This window comes from Bos javanicus, chromosome 16, assembly GCF_032452875.1.
Source record: "Bos javanicus breed banteng chromosome 16, ARS-OSU_banteng_1.0, whole genome shotgun sequence".
Lineage (NCBI taxonomy): Eukaryota > Metazoa > Chordata > Mammalia > Artiodactyla > Bovidae > Bos > Bos javanicus.
The window spans coordinates 6,754,302-6,779,016 of record NC_083883.1 but is presented as its reverse complement, the minus strand read 5'-3'; the positions used below and the strand labels follow the sequence as shown (position 1 = coordinate 6,779,016).

The window sequence follows — 24,715 nt, the reverse complement described above, 5'->3', positions numbered from 1 at the left end:
GGCAAGGTGAAAAGACTGACTTCAAAGTGGGAGAAAATAATAGCAAATGAAGCAACTGACAAAGAACTAATCTCAAAATCATATAAACAACTCATGCAGCTCAATACCAGAAAAACAAATGACCCAATCCAAAAATGGGCCAAAGCGCTAAACAGACATTTCTCCAAAGAAGACATACAGATGGCTAACAAACACATGAAAAAATGCTCAGCATCACTCATTGTCAGAGAAATGCAAATCAAAACCACAGTGAGGTACCATCTCCTGCCAGTCAGAATGGCTGCTATCTAAAAGTCTAATGCAGGAGAAGGTGTGGAGAAAAGGGAACCCTCTTACACTGTTGGTGGGAATGCAAACTACTACAACCACTATGGGTAACAGTGTGAAGATTCTTTAAAAAAAAAAAAAAACTGAACAGATCTGCCATATGACCCAGCAATCCCACTACTGGGCATACCCATTGAAAACAGAATTGAAAGAGACACATGTAACCCCAATGTTCGTCATAGCACTGTTTACAATAGCTAAGACATGGAACCAACCTAGATGTTCATCAGCAGATGAATGGATAAGAAAGTTGTGGTACATATGCCCAACAGAATATTTCTCAGCTATTAAAAAGATTGCAGTGGAATCAGTTCTAATTAGGTGTATGAAACTGGAGCCTATTATACAGAGTGATATAAGTCAGAGAGAAAAACACCAATACAGTATATTAATGCATATATATATGGAATGTAGAAAGATGGTCACGACGACCCTATATGCAAGACAGCAAAAGAGACATGATATAAAACCAGAGTTTTAGACTCTGTGGGAGAAGTCGAGGGGGGGGGATGATTTGAGAGAAAAGCATTGAAACATGTTTATTGCTATATGTGAAATACATCACCAGTCTAAGTTTGATGCATGAAACAGGGCACTCAAAGATGGTGCACTGGGACAACCCAGAGGGGTTGGATAGGGAGGGAAGAGGGAGGGGGGTTCAGGATGGGGTACACCCGTGGCTGACTCATGTCAATGTATGGCAAAAACCACCACAATATTGTAAGGTAATTAGCCTCCCATTTAAATAAAAAAATAATTAATAGAAAGTTGTTGTTCAGTTGCCAAGCCATGTCCAACTATTTGTGACCCCATGGACTGCAACATGCCAGGCTTTCCTGTCTCTCACCATCTCCCAGAGTTTTCCCAGGTTCATGTCCATTGAAACGGTGATGCCACCCAACCATATCATTCTCTGTCACCCTCTTCTCCTTCCAGAGAAAAGGCAGTAGTTACCTACAAGGAGACCCTTACAAGTATCGACAGCTTCTGAAGAATATTTTTTAGGTCATAATGGACTGGCACAACATATACAAAGTAATGAAAGGGAAAAACTTGCAGCCAAGACTACTGTATCCAGGAAAAACATATTGAAACCATAATGTGATGTCCCTTCACACCTCTCATAATGGCTACCATGAAAAGGACAACATCAAGTGTTGTCAAAGATGTGGAGAAAAGGGGATCTTTGTGCACTGTTGGTGGGATTGTAAACTGGCAGAGTTGCTATGAAAAAGAATGTGGAATTTCCTTTAAAAATTAAAAATAGAACTGCCATATGATCCAGCTATTCCACTACTGGGTATTTATTCATAGGAACCAAAAACACTAATCTAAAAAGATATATACACTCCAGTGTTCATTGCAGCATTACACACAATAACCAAGGTTTGGAAGCCACCTAAAGAGTCCACTGATATATAAGTAGATAAAGAATGTGTTTTATATATACGCATGATATGAACTATGACCGAGCCATAAAATATGAAACATTTCCATTTGCAACAACATGGATGTGTCTAGGATGTATTTATTCTAAGACATGTAGGTCAGATAGAAAAAGACAAATGCCACATGATTTCACTTATGTGTGGAATCTAAAAATAAAACAAAAGGAAAACAGGCTCATACAGATACAGAAAATTAGTGAGTTGTTGCAAGAAAGGAGGAGGTGGTTGGCATAGTAGATAGAGGGGATTTTGAAGTACAAATTCCAGTTATGTAATAAGGAAGCCAGAGGGATGTAATATACAGCATACAGAATATGGTCAATAATATTGTAATATATGTTAGGACCTATTGTTACTAGACATACTGCTAGTCATTTTATAATATATGTAAAAGTAAAATCATTATGTAGCCCATTTGAAGCTAACATACTGTTATACATCCAACATTTCAATAAGAAATTCATTTCAAAAAGGATTAAGGGGCATATTGAACAAGTAGTAGTAGCATAGTGTTTATGGAGACAAATAGCTTGCAAGTTTCAAATATCTGTTAGTTTTAAAATTCTGTAAATTGTTCTGAGTATTCTTTTTATTCTTATTTTAAAATCCAAAGTAACATTTGATTATTTTAACATTTTTAATTTAAAGATTATATTTGTACTTTACTCTTTGACCTCTGTACTTCATACAGAAAAAATTGGATGTTCTCAACCACCTCAAATAGACCATGGAACCATTAACTCATCTAGCTCTGCAGAAGAAAGGAGAGAAATACATGAACAAAGGCTGTATGCACACGGTACAAAGTTAAGTTATACTTGTGAAGAAGGCTTCAGGATCTCTGGAAATAATGTGATAATATGCCAAATGGGAAAGTGGAGCTCTCCACCTCAGTGTGTAGGTGAGGACACTAGGCAAACCAAACTCTATTTTCAGTACCATTCATTAAAACTAATCAATAGGTCATTTATATATTAAAATAAAATGTATATATTTATACATTAAATCAAATTTGACATATAAAATTAATCATTTTTGTTATTAATAATTCCATTAGTTCTGTAGAGAATCACTTTTCAATCTGGCAATTATTTTGTATTAACACCAGATGTGCAATAAAATTAAACTTAACTATTTATATTAGTAAACCTATTTATATTCCTATCTATTTAATTTTCAAAAAAAAATGTCTTTTGTCTTCCCTAAAATGTCCCTTTTAATTTCTTACAATACATAGTACTTTTCCTAAGTGTGAAGTCTCAATGAGTTTTTCTTTTATTACTCATGATTGTTTAGAGCAGCACTGATGTTTTCTTTCATATATTGGTAATTTCAGTTTCAATTTATTGCTCAGATAGACACACCAGACTGGTAATTTTAAGAAAAATTTGTGCACTTTCCTCCCATGTCATGGAAGTTCCTGTATAATGATTTATTATTTTCAAGTAAAACTACCAAATATGTTGACCAGGACATCAAATTAAATGTCCAAGTTAGCAAAACATGAAATCATTCTTTCATTTCTTCCCAGGACTTCCTTGTGGACTTCCACCTTATATTCAGAATGGTGTTATATCTCACAAGAAAGACAGATACCAATATGGAGAAGAAGTTACTTACAACTGTGATGAAGGGTTTGGAACTGATGGACCTGCATCTATAAGATGTTTAAGAGGGGAATGGTCTCATCCACAAGATTGCATAAGTATAGTGTTTTTCCTTTTTTTCTAAAGCTGACAAATATCTTTTAATTCAAAGCATAAATGGCCAAATATGAAATTAAGCAGTAATTCTAGAATTTAACAAGCTATCTATGAAGAGTTCTGAATTCTGATAGAGGATTAATAACCCTAGAAATAATAAAAGTTTGATTTGTTGTTGTAGTTCAGTCATTCAGTCATTTCTGACTCTTTGCAACCCTATGGACTGTAGCAAGCCAGGCATCCCTGTCCTTCACTGTCTCCTGGTGTTTGCTTAAACCAATGTCCATTGAATCAGTGATGCCATTCAACCATCTCATCGTTTGCTGTCCCCTTCTCCTCCTGCCCTCAATCTTTCCCAGCATCAGGGTCTTTTCCAATAAGTTGGCTCTTCGTATCAGGTGAACAAAGTATTGGAGCTTCAGCTTCAGCATCAGTCCTTTGAATGAATATTCAGGGTCGATTTCTTTTAGGATTGACTGCTTTGATCTTGCAGTCCAAGGTACTCTCAAGAGTCTTCTCCAGCACCATAGTTCGAAAATATCAATTCTTTGGAACTCAGCCTGACTCTTCTTTACTATCCAACTCTCAAATCATACATGACTACTGGAAAAGTCATAGCTTTGGCTAGGTGGAGCTTTGTTGGCAAAGTGATGTCCCTGCTTTTTAATATGCTGTTGAGGTTTGTCATAGCTTTTCTTCCAAGGAGCAAGTGTCTTTTAATGTCATGGCTTCAGTGACCATCCACAGTGATTTTAGAGCCCAAGAAAACGAAGTCTGTCACTGTTTCCAGTTTTTCCCCATTTATTTGCTGTGAAGTGATGGGACCAGATGCCATGATCTCCATTTTTTGAATGTTGAGTTTTAAGCGAGCTTTTTCAGTCTCTTCTTCCACCTTCACCAAGAGGCCCTTTAGTTCCTCTTTACTTTCTGCCATTAAGGTGGTGTCATCTGAGGCATAGCTGAGGTTATTGGTATTTCTCCTGGCAATCTTGATGCCAGCTTGAGCTTCATCCAGCCAGGCATTTCCCATGATGTACTCTGCATTTAAGTTAAATAAGCGGGATGACAATATACACCCTTGAAGTACTCTTTTTCTAATTTTGAGCCAGTCAATAGACCATGTAAGGATCTAACTGTTACTTCTTCAACTGCATAGTTTTCTCAGGAGAAAGGTAAGATAGTCTGGTATTCCCAACTCTTCAAGAATTTTCCACAGTTTGTTGTGATCTACACAATCAAGTGCTTTAGTGTAGTCAATGAAGCAGATATAGATGTTTTTCTGGAATTCCCTTGCTTTTTCTGTGATCCAATGGAGGTTGGCAATTTGATAACACTAAACTATCTCTTTCACATCATTTTGGGTTCAGTTTGAACATCCTCTGATATACATCTCAGATTTCTGGTCTCTGTTCCTGTACTATGGTTGAACTCTGCTCTTGTCACTACTCAATTTGCTGTTTGTTAATCATTTCTTTGTAATATGCAAATTTCTAAGACATTTAACATAACTCAGATCAGATCAGATAAGATCAGTCACTCAGTCATGTCCGACTGTTTGTGACCCCATGAATCACAGCACGCCAGGCCTCTCTGTCCATCACCAACTCCCGGAGTTCACTGAGACTCATGTCCATCGAGTCAATGATGCCATCCAGCCATCTCATCCTCTGTCATCCTCTTCTCCTCTTGCCCTCAATCCCTCCCAGCATCAGAGTCCTTTCCAAGGAGTCAACTCTTCGCATGAGGTGGTCAAAGTACTGGAGTTTCAGCTTTAGCATCATTCCTTCCAAAGAAATCCCAGGGCTGATCTCCTTCAGAATGGACTGGTTGGATCTCCCAAGGGACTCTCAAGAGTCTTCTCCAACACCACAGTTCAAAAGCATCAATTCTTCGGCGCTCAGCCTTCTTCACAGTCCAACTCTCACATCCATACATGACCAGAGGAAAAACCATAGCCTTGACTAGACGGACCTTTGTTGGCAAAGTAATGTCTCTGCTTTTGAATATCCTATCTAGGTTGGTCATAACTTTCCTTCCAAGGAGTAAGCGTCTTTTAATTTCATGGCTGCAGTCACCATCTGCAGTGATTTTGGAGCCCCAAAAATAAAGTCTGACACTGTTTCCACTGTTTAACATAACTCAAGGTAACATATTTTGATAAAAGCAAAAATAGAAACATTCATAATTTAGGTGGGCTGTCATTGCAGAAGAGAATTTAAATTTCAGAAGTATGCAACTCTACCTCTTAAAATGTCACCATTCCCATGTTGTATTTTTGATAATATAGAGACAGTCAATGTGACTAAATCAAGATTTCTGACATTTGTCTCAAGGTATAAGAGAAATGCTGTAAATATTCATTGGTTTGATATGTAACTATTTATTTTCTGTAATATAATCAGTGGTTGCTATGAATCTTTAAAGTTGTACTAAACAAATGCATATTATTTTTTCTTTCAGGCACAAATTGTGTTAACTTGCCCACCTTTGAGAATGCTGTACTCATATATCGGGAGAAGGATTTCTATAGGTCAGGAGAACAAGTAGCTTTTAAGTGTCTATCATATTATCAGTTGGATGGATCTAATACTATACAGTGTATTAAGAGCAAATGGTTAGGAAGGCCAGCATGCAGAGGTACTTTGGTAAAATTTTTAAATTTATATAAGTATCTGAAATAATATAATAGAAAATTATAGTAGAAAATTGCCTCCACTATCATTAAATGGACATAGATTACTTTTAGGCCAGGTCAAAAGCAGTTTGTGCCTGAACATAAAAAGGGATGGACTTGTGTTCCCAGTGTTTGGTGTTGTAGCCCAATAGTTCTCAAAGCACAGTCGTGACAGAGCATTCTCAGCACATTCTGTAAACTGTTATATGCAAGCAGATTCACAGGCTCACTCAGACTTGTTGAATCTAAACCTCTGGGGCTGCAACTCTGACAATGTCTTGATGATTGCCAAGGAATTCTGTGTATATTTCAGCTTAGGAACCATAGCTACAGTCTCTTGTAGTTACAGCCTCTTCATCTCCTGAATCATACTGAGGTATGCACATAATTGGTGGTGATGTCCTTAGCATTTGCCCCAAGATATCATTAAAGTATAGTTTTTAAAATTTACACTTTTTTTCTATTATTTTTCCAGATCTTCTGTTCAAATCTTTAATTAATCATCTTTTCCTTGCAACTATAGTATTCTTCAAAGTGTTTAATTCTTGATCAATCTCTAAAGAAGAACCTACTGTGTTTATTTTCTGAAAGGCCCTAAAGTTATATCTCATAAACAGGATGAATGTAAACCAAATCTTGATGTCAAATGATGTTTTTATTATGTTTTGTTTATGGTTTATAAATTCATTTTGAATTTATATACTTTATAATTTTTATTTTACTAACTTCAAAAAGAGATTTCCAGGAAAACTTTTTTTTCAGCGCCTTAAAATTGTGTATCACTTTTCTAGTGAAGTATAGGGGAGAGATTTAAGATACAGAAGTTTAATTCATGCTGAAAAATATTGCTTTATTTCCTTTCCCTTAACCTTACCTATAAACTGATGACAATTAGCAGTCTTTCATGACAGATTAACTGTTGAATCAAAACAACCATGGAATATATTTGACATCCTATTTCCTCCTTGCTGTTCATGATAATCATTATATTAGAGATACTTTTTTATCTTTCTATTCAGATGTTTCCTGTGTGAATCCACCTCAAGTGGAAAATGCTATTATACACAATCAGAAGTCTAGATATCAGAGTGGAGAGAGAGCACGTTATGAATCCATTGGGAATTATGAGCTTTTTGGAGAGATAGAAGTCATATGTTTGAATGGAATTTGGACAGAACCACCTCAGTGTAAAGGTAGAGTATCTTACTCACCCTGTCCACCCAATTTAGAGAATATAATAACAAGATATATTGAATCAAAATTAGGATGAAGTAGCCTTTCTGGAATAATTTTTAGTTGCAAAAAAAAAATGGTGCTGAAAATCCAGTTCTTTTGTGGTCTGAATATGTAATCTAACATGTTTATTGTATGACAGTGTTGACTAGATTTGAACTGTTGGAATCATGGGACATTTCCTGTCTTAAAACATTCAGATAGTCAGTTGTTCTCTGAAGATAAGTGTGTAAAAGATATTATAGTTACATTTAACAGCCCAAGAAATTCCACTTTGAGACATGGAATAAGCAGCTGGGGCCTGATCACAAAATCTGACATAGATGTGGGCAGCTGTACCTATGGATTATATTTAAAGGTAGATTACTAGCTGAGTTCCAGCAGAGCTATTTAAAATCCTACAGGATGATGCTACAAAAGTGCTACACTCATTAGGTCAGCAATTTGGGAAACCCAGCAGTAGTCACAGGATTGGAAAAGGTCAATCCTCACCTATTCCCAAGAAGGGCAGTGTAAAAAATGTTCAGATCACCAGACAATTGCAGTCATCTCCCATACTAGTAAGGATATGTTCAAAATCCTCAAGCTAAGCTTGATGTGAATAGCTGATTCATTGGAAGGTTGAAGGAAGACAGAGAAGAGGGTGACAGAAGATGAGATGTTTGGGTGATATCACCGATTCAGTGGACATGAACTTAGCAATTCTGGGAGAGCTCAGGGACCTGGAAACCTGGCATGAGCAGTCTGTGGGGTCACAAAGTGTTAGACACGACTTGGTGGCTGAACTCATTCAGGAAATGAGTGTACACATAAAAATAAAGAGTCTGAACTTGGTACTGGGACAATTCAGTGTTTAGAGATCAGAGAGGATGGGAATCCAAACCAAGAAGTATATTCAGTTCAGTTCAGTCGCTCAGTCATGTCCGACTCTTTGCGACCCCATAAATCAGCACGCCAGGCCTTCCTGTCCATAGCCAACTCCCGGAGTTCACTCAAACTCATGTCCATCGAGTCAGTGATACCATCCAGCCATCTCACCTCTGTCGTCCCCTTCTCCTCTTGCCCCCAATCCCTCCCAGCATCAGGGTCTTTTTCAGTGAGTCAAATCTTCGCATGAGATGGCCAAACTATTGGAGTTTCAGCTTCAGCATCAGTCCTTCCAATGAACACCCAGGACTGATCTCTTATGGATGGACTGGTTGGATCTCGTTGCAGTCCAATGGACTCTTAGGAGTCTTCTGCAACACCACAGTCCAAAAGCACCAATTCTTTGGCACTCAGCTTTCTTCACAGTCCAACTCTCACATCCATACATGACCACTGGCAAAACCATAGCCATGACTAGACGGACCTTTGTTGGCAATGTAATATCTCTGCTTTTCAATATACTATCTAGGTTGGTCATAACTTTCCTTCCAAGGAGTAAGCGTCTTTTAATTTCATGGCTGCAATCACCATCTGCAGTGATTTTGGAGCCCCCAAAAGTAAAGTCTTACACTATTTCCACTGTTTTCCCATCTCTTTGCCATGAAGTGACAGGGCCAGATGCCATGATCTTAGTTTTCTGAATGTTGAGCTTTAAGCCAACTTTTTCACTCTCCTCTTTCACTTTCATCAAGAGCCTTTTTAGTTCCTCTCACTTTCTGCCATAAGGGTGGTGTCATCGGCATATTTGAGGTTATTGATATTTCTCCTGGCAATCTTGATTCCAGCTTGTGCTTCTTCCAGCCCAGCATTTCTCATGATGTATTCTGCATATAAGTTAAATAAGCAAGGTGACAATACACAGCCTTTTCCTATTTGAAACCAGTCTGTTGTTCCATGTACATTAGCCACTTCTAATTTTTCGAGTTAACTTTTGCCTGGTTTGTAATTTTTGCAATCTCCAGTTGAATATGTTTTCATGTTTGAAGAGACTTTTTTTTTAAAGACAACATACAGCTGAGTCTTGTTTAGGTGTCTACCCTGCCATTTTCAGGTTTTTAATTGATGTGTTTAGGACCATTTATATTTAGAGTGACTTATTATCTATTAAGGACAGTCTGCCATTTTCTTATTTGTTTTGTGTGTGTTTCTTTCAATTCTCAATGTTTTTCTTTTCTTGACTTCCTTGTGGATTTTTTTTCTTTTTTTTTAAATTTTATTTTATTTTTAAACTTTACAAAATTGTATTAGTTTTGCCAAATATCAAAATGAATCTGCCACAGGTATACATGTGTTCCCCATCCTGAACCCTCCTCCCTCCTCCCTCCCCACACCATCCCTCTGGGTCGACCCAGTACACCAGCCCCAAGCATCCAGTATCGTGCATCGAACCTGGACTGGCAACTTGTTTCATACATGATATTATACATGTTTCAATGCCATTTTCCCAAATCCTCCCACCCTCTCCCTCTCCAACAGAGTCCATAAGACTGTTCTATACATCAGTGTCTCTTTTGCTGTCTCGTACACAGGGTTATTGTTACCATCTTTCTAAATTCCATATATACGTGTTAGTATACTGTATTGGTGTTTTTCTTTCTGACTTACTTCTCTCTGTATAATAGGCTCCAGTTTCATCCACCTCATTAGAACTGATTCAAATGTATTCTTTTTAATGGCTGAGTAATACTCCATTGTGTATATGTACCACAGCTTTCTTATCCATTCATCTGCTGATGGACATCTAGGTTGCTTCCATGTCCTGGCTATTATAAACAGTGCTGCGATGAACATTGGGGTACAGGTGTCTCTTTCCCTTCTGGTTTCCTCAGTGTGTATGCCCAGCAGTGGGGTTGCTGGATCATAAGGTAGTTCTATTTCCAGTTTTTTAAGGAATCTCCACACTGTTCTCCATAGTGGCTGTACTAGTTTGCATTCCCACCAACAGTGTAAGAGGGTTCCCTTTTCTCCACACCCTCTCCAGCATTTATTATTTGTAGACTTTTGGATCACAGCCATTCTGACTGGTGTGAAATGGTACCTCATAGTGGTTTTGATTTGCATTTCTCTGATAATGAGTGATGTTGAGCATCTTTTCATGTGTTTGTTAGCCATCTGTATGTCTTCTTTGGAGAAATGTCTATTTAGTTCTTTGGCTCATTTTGTGATTGGGTCATTTATTTTTCTGGAATTGAGCTGTAGGAGTTGCTTGTATATTTTTGAGATTAATTGTTTGTCAGTTGCTTCATTTGCTATTATTTTCTCCCATTCTGAAGGCTGCGTTTTCACCTTGCTGATAGTTTCCTTTGATGTGCAGAAGCTTTTAAGTTTAATTAGGTCCCATTTGTTTATTTTTGCTTTTATTTCTAATATTCTGGGAGGTGGGTCATAGAGGATCCTGCTGTGATGTATGTCAGAGAGTGTTTTGCCTATGTTCTCCTCTAGGAGTTTTATAGTTTCTGGTCTTATGTTTAGATCTTTAATCCATTTTGAGTTTATTTTTGTGTATGGTGTTAGAAAGTGTTCTAGTTTCATTCTTTTACAAGTGGTTGACCAGATTTCCCAGCACCACTTGTTAAAGGGATTGTCTTTAATCCATTGTATATTCTTGCCTCCTTTGTCAAAGATAAGGTGTCCATATGTGTGTGGATTTATCTCTGGGCTTTCTATTTTGTTCCATTGATCTATATTTCTGTCTTTGTGCCAGTACCATACTGTCTTGATAACTGTGGCTTTGTAGTAGAGCCTGAAGTCAGGTAGGTTGATTCCTCCAGTTCCATTCTTCTTTCTCAAGATCGCTTTGGCTATTCGAGGTTTTTTGTATTTCCATACAAATTGTGAAATTATTTGTTCTAGCTCTGTGAAGAATACTGTTGGTAGCTTGATAGGGATTGCATTGAATCTATAAATTGCTTTGGATAGTATACTCATTTTCACTATATTGATTCTTCCAATCCATGAACATGGTATATTTCTCCATCTATTAGTGTCCTCTTTGATTTCTTTCACCAGTGTTTTATAGTTTTCTATATATAGGTCTTTAGTTTCTTTAGGTAGATATATTCCTAAGTATTTTATTCTTTCCGTTGCAATGGTGAATGGAATTGTCTCCTTAATTTCTCTGTTTTCTCATTATTAGTGTATAGGAATAAAAGGGATTTCTGTGTGTTGATTTTACATCCTGCAACTTTACTATAGTCATTGATTAGTTCTAGTAATTTCCTGGTGGAATCCTTAGGGTTTTCTATGTAGAGGATCATGTCATCCGCAAACAGTGAGAGTTTTACTTCTTCTTTTCCAATTTGGATTCCTTTTATTTCTTTTTCTGCTCTGATTGCTGTGGCCAAAACTTCCAAAACTATGTTGAATAGTAATGGTGAAAGTGGGCACCCTTGTCTTGTTCCTGACTTTAGAGGAAATGCTTTCAATTTTTCACCATTGAGGATAATGTTTGCTGTGGGTTTGTCATATATAGCTTTTATTATGTTGAGGTATGTTCCTTCTATTCCTGCTTTCTGGAGAGTTTTTATCATAAATGGATGTTGGATTTTGTCAAAGGCTTTCTCTGCATCTATTGAGATAATCATATGGTTTTTATTTTTCAATTTGTTAATGTGGTGTATTACATTGATTGATTTGTGGATATTGAAGAATCCTTGCATCCCTGGGATAAAGCCCACTTGGTCATGGTGTATGATCTTTTTAATGTGTTGTTGGATTCTGATTGCTAGAATTTTGTTAAGGATTTTTGCATCTATGTTCATCAGTGATATTGGCCTGTAGTTTTCTTTTTTTGTGGGATCTTTGTCAGGTTTTGGTATTAGGGTGATGGTGGCCTCATAGAATGAGTTTGGAAGTTTACCTTCCTCTGCAATTTTCTGGAAGAGTTTGAGCAGGATAGGTGTTAGCTCTTCTCTAAATTTTTGGTAGAATTCTGCTGTGAAGCCGTCTGGACCTGGGCTTTTGTTTGCTGGAAGATTTTTGATTACAGTTTCAATTTCCGTGCTTGTGATGGGTCTGTTAAGATTTTCTATTTCTTCCTGGTCGAGTTTTGCAAAGTTGTACTTTTCTAAGAATTTGTCCATTTCTTCCACGTTGTCCATTTTATTGGCACATAATTGTTGATAGTAGTCTCTTATGATCCTTTGTATTTCTGTGTTTTCTGTTGTGATCTCTCCAGTTTCATTTCTAATTTTATTGATTTGATTTTTCTCCCTTTGTTTCTTGATGAGTCTGGCTAATGGTTTGTCAATTTTATTTATCCTTTCAAAGAACCAGCTTTTGGCTTTGTTGATTTTTGCTATGGTCTCTTTTGTTTCTTTTGCATTTATTTCTGCTCTAATTTTTAAGATTTCTTTGCTTCTACTAACCCTGGGGTTCTTCATTTCTTCCTTTTCCAGTTGTTTTAGGTGTAGAGTTAGATTATTTATTTGAGTTTTTTCTTGTTTCTTGAGGTATGCCTGTATTGCTATGAACTTTCCCCTTAGGACTACTTTTACAGTTTCCCACAGGTTTTGGATTGTTGTGTTTTCATTTTCATTCATTTCTATGCAAATTTTGATTTCTTTTTTGATTTCTTCTGTGATTTGTTGGTTATTCAGCAGTGTGTTGTTCAGCCTCCATATGTTGGAATTTTTAATAGTTTTTCTCCTGTAATTGAGATCTAATCTTACTGCATTGTGGTCAGAAAAAATGCTTGGAATGATTTCTATTTTTTTTTTGAATTTACCAAGGCTAGATTTATGGCCCAGGATGTGATCTATCCTGGAGAAGGTTCCATGTGCACTTGCTTGTGGATTATTGAACATTATTAAAAAAAGGTACTCAGCCACACATATGTATGTGACCATTCTCACTCAAACTCCCTTCCTATCAAATCTGCCACATTACACTCCACAAAGCTCCCTGTGCTATACAGTAGGTCCTTATTTGTCATCCACTTAAAAAATAGCAGTGTGTTCATGTCCACCCAAATTCCCTGTCGTGTCTCCCATCATTCCTCCTGGCAACTATAAATTCCTTCTCTAAGTCTGTGAGTCTGTTTCTGTTCCACAAATAAGTTTGTTTGCAAAATTTCTTTTAAGATTCCATACATAGGGGATGTCTTACAATTTTTCTCCTCTGTCTAACTTCACTCAGTATAACCCTCTCTAGGTCCATCCATATTTTTGCAAATGACATTATTTCATTCTTTTAGTGGATGAGTAATATTCCATTGTATATATGCACCACTTCTTGTTTACCCATTTCTCTGTTGATGGACATTTAGGTTGATTCCATATCATGACTATTGTAAACAGTGCTACAATGAACATCAGGGTGTTTGTTTCCTCTTAGACCAAGTTTTTCACCAGAGCCATGCCTGGGGCAAGATTGCAGGGTCATATGGTAGCTCTATTTTTACTTTTCAAAGGAGCATAAATACTTGTATCCATAGTGGCTCTATCAACTAACAGTGTAGGAGGGTTAACTTCTCTCCACATACTCACCAGCATAGCTCTTTTGACTCATGTTAAGGGACATCATGCTGTAGTTTTAATTTGAATCTCTCTAATAATTAGTGATATGAGCATCTTTTCATGGGTGTCTTGCCCATCTGAATGTCTTCTTTGGAAAATAAACCTAAGGAGACAGAAGATGTGTAATCTGAAAACTGTAGTACACTAATGAAAGAAATTGAAGACAAAAACAGATAGAAGGATATACCGTTATCTTCGATTAGAAAAATCAATATTGTCAAAATGACTGTACTACCAAAAGCAATCTACAGATTCAATGCAATCCATATGTAATTACCAATGGCAATTTTTCACAGATCTAGGGAAAAAAACAACAACAAAATTTGAATGGAGACACAAAAGGCCAAAAATAGACAAAACAAACTTGAGAAAGAAAAATGGAGCTGGAGGAATGACACTCCCTGACTTCAGACTATACTACAAAGCTCTAGACATAAAAATAAAAAACAAAAAATCATATATGTGGTACTCATTATGACATCAAGACTTATGAATCAGTGAATTGAAATGGACAGGAATGGGCAAATTTAATTCAGATGACCATTATATCTACTACTATGGGCAAGAATTCCTTAGGAGAAATGGAGTAGCCCTCACAGCCAACAAAAGAGTCTGAAATGCAGTACTTGGGTGCATTCTCAAAAACGACAAAATTATCTCCCTTCATCTCCAAGGCAAGCCACTTAAATCACAGTAATCCAAGTCTATGCCTCATCCACTAATGTCAAAGTGTATGAAGTTTACTGGTTCTATGAAGACTTATATTACATTCTAGATCATATCATCAAAACCAAAAAAAATTGGCTTTTCATACAGGGAACTGGAATGCAAGGTAGGGATAAAATGATACCTGGAGTAACAGGCAAGTTTGGCCTTGGAGTACAAAGTGAAGCAGGGAAAATGCTAAAAGAGTTTTGACAAGAGAAGATATGGGTCATAGCAAACACCTTCTTCAAAATCAAAAGAGACAATTCTATGCATGGACATCATGAGATGTTCAGTACCGAAATGAGATTGATTATATTCTTTGCAATCAAAGATAGAGAAGCTCTATATAGTTGGCAAAATCAAGACTGGAAGCTGACTGTGGCTCAGATCATGAGGTCCTTATTGTGAAATTCAGACTTGAATTGAAGAAAGCAGCGAAAACCACTAGGCTGTTCAGGTCTTTTATGATTATATAGCAGAAAGGATAAAAATATTCAAGGGATTAGATCTGAGAGAGTGCCTGAAGAACTATGCATGGAGGTTTGAAACTTTGTACAGGAGGCAGTGAGCAAAACCATCCCCAAGAAGCAGAAATGCAACAGTGCCATATGGCTTTCTGAGAAGGCCTTACAAAGAGATGAAAAAAGAAGAGAAGCAAAGCACAAAGGACAAAAGGGAAAATATACCCATCTGAATGCAGAATCCAAAGGATAGAAAGGCGAGATAAGAAAGCCTTGTTAAGTGAGCAATGCAAAAAAATAGAGGAAAGCAATACAATGAGGAAGACTAGAGATGTCTTCAAGAAAATTAGAGCGAGCAAGGGAACATTTCACATAATAATGGGCACAGTAAAGGTCAGAAACAGTATGCCCCTAAGAGAAGCAGAAGGTATTAAGAAGAGGTGGCAAGAACATACAGAAGAACTGTACAGAAAAGGACTTAATGACCCAGATAACCACAAGTCACCTGGAGCCAGAAATCCTGGAGTGTGAAGTCAAGTGGGCATCACTACAAACAAAGCTAGTGGAGGTGATGGGATTCCAGCTGAGCTAGTTCAAATACTAAAAGATGATGCTGTGAAAGTACTACACTTACTATGCCAGCAAATTTGGAAAACTCAGCACTGGCTATAGGACTGGAAAAGGTGAATTTTTATCCCAGTCTCTAGAAGGGCAATGCCAAAGAATGTTCATACTACCACACACAACTGGGGTCATTTCACCTGCTAGCAAGGTAATACTCAAAACCCTTCAAGCTAAATTCAACAACATGTGAACTGAGAACTTTGAGATGTACAAGCTAAATTTAGAAAGACGGCAAAACTAGAAATTAAATTGACAACATCCGTTGGATCATAGAAAAATCAAAGGAATTGAAGAAACACTCTGCTTCATTGACTAAAGTCTTTGACTGTGTGGATCACAACAAACTGTGAAAAATTCTTATAGAGATGGGAATACTTGACCACCTTTCCTGCCTCCTGAGAAACCTGTATGCAGGTCAAGAAGCAACAGTTAGAACTGGAATGGAACAACAAACTGACTCAAAATTGGGAAAGGAGTATGTCAAGGCTACATTGTCACCCTGCTACTTTAACATCACACAAAATACTAGGCTGGAAAAAGCACAAGCTGGACTCAAGATTGCCAGGAAAAATACCAATAACCTCAGATACACAGATGACATCACACTAATGGCAGAAAGCAAAGAGGAACTAAAGAGCCTTTTGATAATGGTGAAAGAGGAGATTGAAAAAGCTAGCTTAAAACCACATTCAAAAAACGAAGATCATTGTATCGGATTCCATCACTGTACCTCAAAAATGGGGGAAAATGGAAACAGTGACAGACTTCATTCTTTTCAGCTTCACAATCACTGTGGATGCTGACTGCAGCCATGAAATTAAAAGACTCCTTGGAAGAAAAGCTATGAAAACCTCGACAGCATGGTAAGAAGCAGAGACATCACTTTACCAACAAAGGTTCATATTGTCAAAGTTATGGTTTTTCAAGCAGTAATGTATGGATGTGAATGTTTGACCATAAAGAAGGCCGAGTACCAAAGAATTGATTTTTTGAGCTGTGGTGCTGGAGAAGACCCTTGAGAGTCCCTTAGACTGCAAGGAGATCAAGCCAGTGAATCCTAAAAGAAATCAGTCCTGGATATTCGTTGGAAGGACTGATGCTGAAGCTGAAGCTCCAGTATTTTGGCCACCTGATGAGAAGAGCTGACTCATTGGTAAAGAACCTGATATTGGAAAAAGATTAAGCTCAGGAGGAAAAGGGACATCAGGATGAGATGATTGGATGGCATGATCGACAGAATGGCCATGACTTTGAGCAAACTCTGGGAGTTAATTCAGGACCAGGAAGCCGGGCTTTCTACAATCCATGGGTAGCAAAGAAACAATTGAGCGACTGAACAACACAACAGGAACTGATTATGATGTATCTTGACATTAAGTTTTTTGGCTCCATCCCATTTGGAATTCACTGAGCAGTTTTAGTATGTAGTTGTTGTTTAGGTTAGTCACTAAGTCATATGCCCTATTGGAGAAATTATCCGCCATTATTTAAAAAAAATTTTTGGAGTGTATTTCCTATACAATATAGTGTTAGTTTCACTGTACATCAAAATGAATGTACATTTACACGTACATATACACGTATCCCCATTCTTTTGGATTTCCTTTCCATTTAGACCATCAGAAAATGATCGCACAGGGAACTCAGCCATTATTATTATTTTTTAATCTCTTATTCTTTATTTTCAACTTCATGTTCAACCTTCTTTGCTATCTTCCCACCGGTCCTTGAAGCTATGTCCATTTTCTTTTTAGTCTACTTTCAAGCTTAGTTAATATTCAAACTTATTGATCATTCTGCCATCCGCAATATATTGTCAAACCATGTGGTTTTCTAATAATCTATTTTCTAGTTCTACCAATTGGACTAGATTTTTAAAAACCATCATCCAATGATTTCAATATCTGTGTCATCTCAGTGTTGTCTTCTGTTGATTGCCTTTTCTCTTTTGAAGTTCACCTGGTCTTTGGTCTGATAAATGATTTCCAACTGTATTCAGACACTTGAGCTTTTATATCTTGAGACTAAGGATATTATTGGATTCCTTCATTAATCAGGCCTCCATTACTGCCATGTAGGGTGCAAGTCCAAGGTTCCCACCTGGACTCCTCTGACACCAGGGGAATGTTTGCTCATTCAGTTTAGTTCAGTTGCTCAGTCATGTCCGATTTTTGCGACCCCATGAATTGCAGCACACCAGGCCTCCCTGTCCATCACGAATTCGGTGAGTTCACTGAAACTCATGTCCATCGAGTCGGTGATGCCATTCAGCCATCTCATTCTCTGTCATCCCCTTCTCCTCTTGCCTCTAGTCCCTCCCAGCATCAGGGTCTTTTCCAATGAGTCAGCTCTTTGCATGAGGTGGCCAAAGTATTGGAGTTTCAGCTTCAACATCAGTCCTTCCAATGAACACCCAGAACTGATCTCCTTTAGGATGAACTCTTTGGACCTCCTTGCAGTCCAAGGGACTCTCAAGAGTTTGCTCATTATGTGGGTGGCAATGTGAACTGCTTACTTGGACCCTGTAAATCAAGGCATGGAAAGAATTGGTCTTAGGTTTCTGCCATCGTGTGTCTAGACTAAATCAGTCCAGTTCAGTCGCTCAGTCATGTCTGACTCATTGCACCTCCATGGACTGAAGAACACCAGGATTTCCCATCCATCACCAACTCCCAGAGCTTAACTAACCTCATGTCCATCAAGTCAGTGATGCCATCCTACCATCTCATCCTCTGTTATCCCCTTAGCCTTCCACCTTCAATCTTTCCCAGCATCAGGGTTTTCTCCAAAGAGTCACTTCTTTTCATCTGCTGGCCAAAGTATTGGAGCTTCACTTCATCATCAGTCCTTCCAATAAATATTCAGGACTGATTTCCTTTAGGGTTGACTGGTTTGATCTCCTTGCCTTCCAAGGGACTCTCAAGTGTCTTCTGCAACACCACAGTTCAAAAGCATCAATTTTTTGGTGCTCAGCTTTCTTTATAGTCCAACTCTCACATGATGACTCAAAAAATCATAGCTTTCACTAGATGGAATTTTATTGGCAAAGTAATGTCTCTGCTTTTTGATATGCTGTCTAAGTAGCTCATAACTTTTTTTCTAAGGAGCAAGTGTCTTTTAATCTCATCGCTGCAGTCACCATCTGCAGTGATTTTGGAGCCCCCAAAATAAAGTCTCTCACTGTTTCCATTGTTTCACCATCTGTTTGCTATGAAGTGATGAGACTGGATGTCATGAACTTAGTTCTCTGAATGTTGATTTTTAAGCTAACTTTTCCACTCTCCTCTTTCACTTTCATTAGGAGACTCTTTAGTTCTTCTTCACTTTTTGCCATAAGGGTGGTGCCATCTGCATATTTGAGGTTGTTGATATTTCTCCTGACAATATTGATTCCAGCTTGTGCTTCATCCAGCTTGGAATATTGCATGATGTACTCTGCATAGAAGTTAAGTAAGCAGGTGACAGTATACAGACTTGATGTGCTCCTTTCCTGATTTGGAACCAGTTTTTCTTCCATGTCTGATTCTAACTGTGGCTTCTTGGCCTGCATACAGATTTCTCAAGAGGCAGGTCAGGTGTTACCATCTATTTAATTTCCACAGTTTGTTGTGATCCACACAGTCAAAGGTTTTGGTGTAGTCAATAAAACAGAAGTGGATTTTTTTTGTGTGGAACTCTCTTGCTTTTTTGATGATCCAACAGATGTTGGCAATTTGATCTCTGGTTTCTCTGCCTTTTCTGAATCCAGTTTGAACATCAGGAATTTCATGGGTCAAGTGCTGTTGAAGCCGAACTTGGAGAAGTTTGGGCATTACTTTACTAGCATGTGAGATGAATGCAATTGTACGGTAGATGGAACATTCTTTGGGATTGCCTTTCTTTGGGATTGGAATTAAAATTGACATTTTGCAAACCTTTGTTCCCTGCTGAATTTGTTGGCATATTGAGTGCAGCACTTAAAGGGCATCATCTTTAGGATTTGAAATAGCTCAACTGGAATACCATCACCTCCACTAGTTTTGTTCGCAGTGATGCTTCCTAAGGCCTACTGGACTTTGTATTTTAGGATGTCTGGCTCTAGGTGAGTGATCACACCTTTGTGGTTATCTGGGTCATGAGGATCTTTTTTGTATAGTTCTTCTGTGTATTCTTGCCACCTCTTCTTAATATCTTCTACTTCTGTTAGGTCCATACCATTTTTGTCCTTTATAGTGCCCATCATTGCATGAAATGTCCTCGGTATGTCTAAATTTCTTGAAGAGATCTCCAGTCTTTCCCATTCTATTATTTTCCTCTATTTCTTTGCTCTGATCACTGAGGAAGGCTTTCTTATCTCTCCTTGTTTATATTTGGAACATTGCATTCAAATCGTTTTATCTTTCCTTTTCTCCTTTGCCTTTAGCATCTCTTCTTTTCTCAGCTATTTGTAAGGCCTCTTGAGGCAACCATTTTGCCTTTTTTATGTTTCTTTTTATTGGGGATAATTTTGATCCCTTCCCCCTGTACAAAGTCAGGAACCACTGTCAATAGTTCTTCAGGCATTCTGTCTTCTCAAATCCCTTGAATCTATTTGTCTCTTCAACTCTAATTGTAAGGGATTTGATTTAGGTCATGCCTGAATGTCTAGTGGTTTTCACATCTTTCTTCAATTTAAGTATGAATTTGGCAACAAGGAGTTCATGATCTGAGCCACAGTCAGGTCCCAGTCTTTTTTTTGCTGACTGTATAGATCTTCTTCATCTTTGGCTGCAAAGAATATAATCGATCTGGTTTTGGTATTGCCATGTGTAGAGTTTTCCATGGATATTTGGTGATGTCCATGTGTAGAGTTTTCACTATGTTATTGGTGGAGAGTTTTTGCTATGACCAGTGTGTTCTCTTGGTAAAACTCTGTTACTCTTTGCCCTGCTTCATTTTGTACTCTTAACGCCAAACTTGCCTGTTAGTCCAGATATCTTGACCTTCCACATTTGGATTCCAGTCCAATATAATGAAAAGGACATCTTTTTGCTTGTTATTTCTAGAAGTCCTTGTACGTCTTCAGAAAAGCATTCCACTTCAGCTTCTTTAGCATTACTGTCCAGGGCATATACCTAGATTACTGTGCTTGTCAATGGTTTGGCTTGGGAATGAACAGCAATCATTATGTCATTTTTGAGATTGCATGCAAGCACTGCATTTCAGACTGTTTTGTTGAATATCCTGGCTATTCCAATTCTTCTTAGGGATTCTTGCTCACAGTAGTAGATATACTGGTCATCTGAGTCAAATTCACCCATTCAAGTCCATTTTAGTTTGCTGATTTTTAAAATGCCGATGTTCACTCTTGCCATTTCCTGTTTGACCACTTCCAATTTGCCTTGATTCATGGACCTAACATTCTAGGTCCCTATGCAATAGTGCTCTTTACAGCATCAGACTTTACTTCCATCATCAGTCACACCCACAGTTGGATGTTGTTTTTGCTTTTTCTTCATCTCTTCATTCTTTCTGGAATTATTTTGCTGCTGATTTCCTGCATATTGGGCACCTCCCCACCTGAGGAGTTCATCTTTCAGTGTCATATCTTTTTGACTTTTCATACTGTTCATGGGGTACCCAAGGCAAGAATACTGAAGTGGTTTGGCATTCCCTTCTCTAGTGGCCCACATTTTGTCAGAATTCTCTACCATGACCCATCCAACTTGAAGGCCCTATACAGCATGGCTCAGAGTTTCTTGGAGTTCTACAAGGCTGTTGTCCATGTGATCAGATTGGTTAGTTTTCTGTGATTGTGGTTTTCATTCTGTCTGCCCTTTGATGGATGAGAATAACAGGCTTATGGAAGCTTCCTGATGAGAGAGACTGACAGGGTGAAACTGGGTCTCGGTCTGATGGAAGGGGCCATGCTCAGTAAATCTTTAGTTCAATTTTCTGTTGATGGGTGGGGTCGTGTTCCCTCCCTGTTTTTTGACCTGTGGCCAAACAGTGGTGGAGATAAGGAAGATACTGGTGACCTCCTTCAACAGGTCTTATGCATGCACTGCTGCACTCAATGCCCCCAAACCTGCAGCAGGCCACTGCTAACCCATGCCTCTGCTGAGGACTCCTGGACACTGATGAGCAAGTCTGGGTCAGTCTCTTGTGGGGTCACTGCTTCTTTCTCCTGGGTTCTTTTGTGCACAAGGCTTTGTTTGTGCCCTCTAAGAAACTGTTTCTGCAGTCCTGTGTATGTTCTGGCGGCTCTGTTGTGGGGTTAATTGCAGCCTCCTCCAAGAGGGCTTATGGTATATCCAGGTCTACTGCACCCAGAGCCCCTGCCCCTGTAGCAGTGCACTGCTCACCCATACTTCTGCAGGAGACACTCAGACACAATTCTGGCTTAGTCTCTGTGAGGTCTCTGGGTCTTGGTGCACACAATAACTTAGTGTGCACACTTAGTGTAGTATTTCTAGACTAATTCAGTATTGTGAAAACTGTTTGTATCTTATTAGGCTACTCTTTTCTGGGCCTTTTCTTAAAGAGATCAACTGCTTCATGAGACTTTTTTTCTTTCTGAACTTGTATTATTTCTGGGTTGCTGTCTCTGTGGCCCATTCAGGGTACATAGAAGGCAAAATGAAAACCCCAAAGACTCTCTTCAGTGTAACTCTTTGAATCCCAAGGTCCCTAAGCAGATTGACTTACTACTTCTTTCCCAGTCTCCTGTGTTGGTTTTTATAATATGTTCAGGACCTTTATTTGGCAGAAGGAATACTTAGCAGATGCTATAAGCAAAAATATTTTTACCTCATCTTGTCCAGAAATGGAAGCCAAAGTTTCCCTTCACAGAGACTGCAACATTATCTTAGCTATCCATCTTCCCCGCATATACTCTGAAAGAAAACATCAGAACACTGCAAAGCAGACATATTTGTTAAAGTACTATATGTGCTTCCATGGTAGTAATTAAGGTCTTAAAATGTGTATTTCTGATTAAGTGATTAAAATTCCTTCTATAAATCATTTCTGTCATCAGAAATCTTAAGTTTTGGTATGACATATTTGGCTGCATTTTTATTTTATTTGTTTAAAACTGTAGTTGTCTTTGAATAAAGCAAACACCATTATTTTTTAGACTCTCAAGGAAAATGTGGGCCTCCTCCACCAATAGACAACGGAGACATTACCTCACTCCTGCAATCAGTATATCCTCCAGGATCGATTGTTGAGTACCGGTGTCAGGCCTACTATGAACTTCAGGGAAACAGAAATGTAGTATGTCAGAATGGAGAGTGGTCAGAACCACCAAAATGCTTAGGTAAATGCTTTAAACTTCTCTTGGATCCTGGGATAATCCTTGTACACAGCATAATGTTTAACTGTTTTTAATAGAGTTTTTATGGATTAAATAACAACCAGTTAATGCTTGCACACCAAGGATTAATCTCTGTATATAGAAATAAAGTTAGAAAATTTCATGTTCAAGCAACAATGGCTCCTTTATGAAAGCTCTTCATATGATAACTGACATTATGACTCTTATAACATTTAATGATTACACTAAACTAAGTATCTCATTCTTATAACATTAATTTTTTAAAATATGATGAAACCTATATTATACATTTTCAGTGTATTGGTTTGGAAAAGGTTTGAGGAAGAATTTTTGGACCAAAGTTCTTGAAACCCTGAAATTCTGTTGAAAGTATTTGCATATTACTCAAAGGTTCATGTTTATTTTCTTTAATTTTAGAGGCATGTCTAATTTCAGAAGAAACAATGAGAAAACATCACATACAGTTAAGATGGAAATACGATAAAAAATTTTACTCTAAAACAGAGGATATTATTGAATTTATGTGTCAATATGGTTATTGTCAACTGACAGCAAAACATACATTTAGAACAACTTGTCACGAAGAAAAGGTGGTGTATCCTTGATGTGGATAAAACATTGACTAAATGCAGTTGTAAAACTGAAATATGTACATGTATTCAGCTTTTTCCTTATTAATTCAATTCTGTTTATTTTCTCAAGTATTTTTTAACTCATCTTGAATCATAAATCAGATTTGTGTTAAATATTATGGGGACAATGTAATTGAGAGATGGGTCTAATGAATCACTTCTTAAAAGTACCTCATTAAACTTGGCATATCAAAATATTATGTGTCCTACTCATGAAACATTTACAGCAAGAAATTAGATTCAATCACTTCCATGGCTCCTTCCATCTATTAGTTTCCTAACATTCTTAAAGCTTCTCCATTACTTCTGAGGGTTTCTGAAACTCTGTTTTAGAAGACATGGGAAAAAAGTGTGGAAAGAAATGGAAAACATTCAAAATATTGATAATATCACTTATCAAACATATAAAAGCAAACTGTCATACTTATGTCAGCAATTAAATATAAGTAGTTTATCTTACTTTTGCTCATCTATCAATAGATAAATAAACCAAAAATGATGAAATACATAATATTTTCAGTTCAGTTCAGTCACACAGTCGTGTCCGACTATTTGCAACCCCATGCACTGCAGCACTCCAGATCTCCCTATCAGCAACTCCCAGAGCTTATTCAAACTCATGCCCACTGAGTCAGTGATACCATCCAACCATCTCATCCTCTGTTGTCCCCTTCTCCTCCCTCCTTCAATCTTTCCTTGCATCAGGGTCTTTTCAAAGGAGTCAGCTCTTCATATCAGGTGGCCAATATATTGGAGTTTCAGCTTCAGCATCAGTCCTCCCAATGAACATTCAGGACTGATTTCCTTTAGGCTGGACTAGTTGGATCTCTTAATATTTTACAAGATGCTTATCAAAGTACATATAATAATTCAAATAAAGGACAATGAGAATCACATTGCATAACTACTACAACACGTCATATTAGTGATTAAAATTTGAACATTAAATATACACACACACGTAAAGACACTCTGCTTCAAACACTGAATGACTTTTTATAGAAAAATATTAGCAAGAAATGTAAGAAACTATTTAGTATAGCTAGAGTTGAATTCACAGATAATAGGTGTAAAAATGTTTCACTTCTTTTTGCTTACATGAATTCTTGAATTTTTCTGTCTTCAGTGTATATCAACTTTGAACCTCAAAATATTTTCTAAAAGA

The 24,715-nt window shown here is 37.7% G+C and overlaps 2 protein-coding genes across 2 annotated transcripts in view; both read left to right on the top strand.

Annotated features, from left to right (window-relative positions):
* LOC133228250 (complement factor H-like) overlaps positions 1–23,745 on the top strand; it is a 72,956-nt gene extending 49,211 nt beyond the window's left edge. The window contains 6 exon segments of the mRNA XM_061383780.1: positions 2,467–2,676; positions 3,307–3,480; positions 5,939–6,115; positions 7,172–7,345; positions 22,718–22,900; positions 23,336–23,745. Coding sequence (XP_061239764.1) covers positions 2,467–2,676; positions 3,307–3,480; positions 5,939–6,115; positions 7,172–7,345; positions 22,718–22,900; positions 23,336–23,523 — 1,106 coding nt within the window. The 3' untranslated portion in view covers positions 23,524–23,745.
* The window catches only part of LOC133227536 (complement factor H), a 396,803-nt gene that overhangs the window by 184,194 nt on the left and 187,894 nt on the right, over positions 1–24,715 (top strand). The window lies entirely within an intron of this gene.